The sequence below is a fragment of the Olea europaea genome, unplaced genomic scaffold, assembly GCF_002742605.1.
Source record: "Olea europaea var. sylvestris unplaced genomic scaffold, O_europaea_v1 scaffold2910, whole genome shotgun sequence".
In the NCBI taxonomy this organism is placed as follows: domain Eukaryota; kingdom Viridiplantae; phylum Streptophyta; class Magnoliopsida; order Lamiales; family Oleaceae; genus Olea; species Olea europaea.
In genome coordinates this window covers 37,098-41,425 of record NW_019247672.1, presented here as the reverse complement: position 1 = coordinate 41,425, position 4,328 = coordinate 37,098, and the positions used below count along the sequence as shown (strand labels likewise).

The following is a 4,328-nucleotide window of genomic DNA, read 5'->3' as shown; positions in this document are numbered from 1 at the left end:
CAAAGAATGCGCATTGGAGGATTTAATGGGCTCGACAGAGGAAAGCTATGCTAAATTGGCCATGTATTGCCATAACATGGAGAAAACTAATCCTGACTCGACATTTTTTATTGAGACGGAGGCCGATAACTGCTTCAAATCCTTCTTTATGGCTCTTGGACAATGCATTCGGGGATTTCGAAATGCTATTCGACCCCTAATTCTAGTCGACGGTACAACTCTGAAATACAAATACTAAGGCAAGTTGATTATTGCTACATGTCAAGATGTCAACATTCAAATTTATCCTCTTATATTCGGCATAGTTGATAACGAGAATGATCCGTTGATGCGTTGGTTCTTCACAAAGCTCAGGGAAGTAATCGGAGAAGTCGAGGACCTTGCATTTGCCACCGATCGGGGATAGTCTATAATAAATGGTATTGCTGAAGTTTTTTTCGATGCACATCATGGGTATTGCATGTACCATATACAAGGCAACTTGAAGACCAGAAATCTTTTCATTGTTTAGGAGAGCAGCCGAAGCTTACAGTATTGAAGAGTGTAATAGGTACATGGTTGAAATAGAAAGTAAATCATTCCCATTATGGGACTATCTAACGAAAGTGGGGATTGAACATTGTGTGCGCTCATATTTTTCAGGACGTTGATACAACATTATGACGTCAAAAAACGCGGAGTCTCTCAATGTATTATTTAAAAGGGATCGAGAGTTACCCATTCTCGCACTGATTGAGAATATCCGTACGAAGCTGCAGCAATGGTTTCAAGATCGACGTGCGAAATCACATAATTGCACAAGCGTGCTAGCCCCAGCACAAGAGGTAAAACTCTTCAAAGCTGTAGAGGCTGCGAGAAAGTTAAATGTCGAACCACTAGACGAGTCGCGCTTCTCTGTGGAATGTGCACGTCATACGACATATATGGTAGATTTAAGTGATGGAACATGCACTTGTAAACAATTTCAGTTAGAGAGTTTTCCTTGTGAGCATGCAGTTATGTTGGCTATGTATCGAGAATTTGCAGCGAAAACGTTGTGCTCTCCTTATTACACTGCTGAAAACTGGAGAGATGCGTATGTTGAAACCATATTTCCGCTTCCAAACGAAGTCGAGTGAGAAGTTCCCAATCATATTCGCCCGTTCAATACATTATCGGCACCTCTCATTGAACCACGTGATCCTGAACGTCCAAGTACTTCTAGAATACCATATATAGGATAGTCTTCTCGACCACGTAGGTGTAGCAGGTGCAAATCAGTAAGACATACTCGCCAATTTTGTACAAGTCAGGTTCCCCTAAATGACAGTTAAAGTGTGTTTGATTGACATGAAAAATATTACCTAGAAAAAAAAATATTTTCCATCTTTTGTGGAAAATAAAAATCACCTCTACCCAAAAAAAAATATTTTCCTTAAAAACAAGGAAAATTAGGCATATTTTCAAAAGTTGGAAAATGTTTTCCATGGAAAAAAATAGCAATCAAACATTCCAAGTAAAAATTTGGATGGAAAATAAATGTAATCAAACACACCCTTAGAGTATTGTATATTTCCATTGAAATGAAAAGTATTTACATTGAAATAAAAAGTATTTACATTGAAATGAATAGTATTTACATTGAAATGAACAGTATTTACATGAATAATTACAAACAATTGCGAAAAATAGTTACAAATAATCACAAAAAATAATTACAAATAATAATTACAAAAAATATTTACAAATAATTTATGGATCACAATTAAATTCGTATAAATCACACGCTAACTTATTTCGTCAATTCTGTATCTATTACTGGTTGATTCAATCAACCTTATGTGCTATACAAAAAATTCTATGTATTTGATTGCGAAAATCCCACAGTCGCCCCTACAAATAAACAAATATGTGTTAGTTCGGTTCCAATTACGTACGAGCTGATTACTAAATTAAAAAAAAAAAGATTACAAAGACTTACGATATAGACTCTCTCATCGTCGTCGTGTCCCGCACGATGGTTAGTTTGTCATCTACAGTCAAGCTCGTATGTCTAGCCATCATAAGAACAATCACAGTCACCGACTCTAAGATCTTCTCAAGTCGTCCATGTGTCAGACATGAATGATCGGGGTCGTACACATATATCGTCGAATCAGGGAACACGATCTCCAGTGCAATACAGTGCTGATTCACGATAACTGAAATGTACAAATGCGTATAACCCTCCCATGGCTTTTCCCCAACACTTGGTGACAGCCCGATGACCCACTCGAGCATATACGCGAGAAGCACGTACTCGTTACCTAGAAGCTGGAGGGATTGATACTCAATGGTAATGGCATGGAAGAACTCGGTGTTCAGGATGATGCGGCCAGACTTGTGGAATGATTGTGGATATCTCTCAACTCGATCGCACAACAAATCCATGGCCATGTCGATGTGTTACATCAAGGAAAACAAAGACATAAACACTTATTTCATTTACCAAATTAAACATAATGTATACAAAAAGTAACAATAACACTTCACTTACATCGTCGGCGAGCCAAGCCCCCTAAGTGGTGATATCATGGAACCACTTATATGTGTCCAATATCGTCCTTCCGGCTATCATGTGCGTGGCTTTGGAAATAAAATAGAAAAAACGTTAAACGAAGCATATACGAGTTCTGGTAGTCTACTAAATCATACAATACTTACCCCGGCAACATTTTTCGCCACTCAACCTCGAATGCTTTCCACTTAGCATGGTCGACTTCTCGAACAAATTGGGATACGTCCCATCGATGAACCTCCTCCTCTTCTCCTCAGTCGTGAAGGGAAAGACGACGTACTGTGACGGCACTCTCGACCTCTTGCCGACCATCATCTCCGGCATTTCAATAGCACGCTTTTTTGCCTTATACACTGCTACCTCCTCTACCCCAGGGCTCGCCACCTCATCCACTCCCACATCTGCCACCGTCTCCGTCCCTGATGGGGCCACTCCCACATCTGCCACCGTCTCCGTCCCCGACGGGGCCACTCCCTCATCTACCACCGTCTTCCTCCCCGATGGCCCCCCTTCTCTGTCACTGCTCCCATCACATCGCGCTCCATGGATAAAATAAACGATTCCCATCATCATCATCATGTATGTATGACTGTCGGAGACCCCTATCTCTATCACCCTGTCGATTGCCGTCTCCATCAACCCATCGCCTACCGACTATATCACTTTGGAGTGCTGCAATCTCATTTGACAAACCTTCGACCCTTCCTACCAACTGTCGTCCCAGATCATCAACCCTCTCTATCATCTCTCGATGCAGCCGTCGACCTGCTTTGCTATAAATTTGCTCAGACGAGTGTACAAATCATCAAAATAGTGCCCTTGACTACGTATGGGAGATCCACATGAAAGGTCTCTGGACGGGGGAGGCGGAGGAGATGCCGCCGCCGTCGACATCATCTCCAGCGGAGGAAGAGATGCCCTTGGCGGAGGTGGTGATGCCCTCGATGGAGGTGATCGTCGATCAACTGGATCACGCTCCTACACAAGCAACGACATTACAAATTATTAACTTAATCCATAAATACTAACTCATACAAAACGGTAATCAATAGATTTTATTCAATTTGCTCACCCAATCTCGGTAGTGGATCGAATCGAACATATGGTCGTCTTGGGTGTGCGAAACGCCTAATTCACGCACAAGACCCTGAGCCTTTTCCTCCATCGACGGTGTCAACTTAGTTATGATTTCAAGCTAACGTATTAACATTTGAACTAGTAAAAGATCATGCAATTAGATATTAAATTATGCACAATATAAATTACAAATGCATAATACTCACATGAGGGTCGTCTAGGATAGCCGATAACTGTTTCCTAGTGGGACATCCCTCCGATCACGATGCTCTCCAATGGTGCATCCGAGGGCAGCATGTTTCCTTTCATCTCGCAAAGCGGGCACCCAATATGGGGACGGCCTCATACGCCCAGATCTACAACACATAATTATTATATATAAATTCAATATGAAAATAATTTTAACATTCATTATATTAACCATTTACCTGCACCGCTAGGAGCAATCCATATGTGTCGTACTTACGCATAGCTCCCTTTGGCTTCGAGTGCGATTTGGTGAAAACGTGTACAGTGTTCTCAAAACATCTCCGGCCCCACGGATATCGTTGAAACGATCGATGTCGTCAACAATCTTCAGATGGAAGAGATCGATCGCAGTAGTCTTATGGTGACACCGCACCACGCTCTCAAGGATGTAAACCAGACCTAACTTCAATCTGTCTAACATCTTATCACACCTCCTGATTGCGTCCAACAGTTGTGTAAGAAGCAT

General features: G+C 41.5%; 1 protein-coding gene across 1 annotated transcript; it reads left to right on the top strand.

Annotated features, from left to right (window-relative positions):
• Positions 1–659: 659 nt before the first annotated feature.
• On the top strand, positions 660–1,118 carry LOC111384414. The gene has a single exon (XM_023008682.1). It carries the CDS (start codon positions 660–662, stop codon positions 1,116–1,118), a length of 459 nt encoding a protein of 152 aa, XP_022864450.1.
• The last annotated feature ends 3,210 nt before the right edge of the window (positions 1,119–4,328 follow it).

What these genes read in the sequence shown, in the direction of transcription:
- LOC111384414 (XM_023008682.1), top strand. Translation starts at nt 660, where the DNA reads ATGACGTCAAAAAACGCGGAGTCTCTCAATGTATTATTTAAAAGGGAT.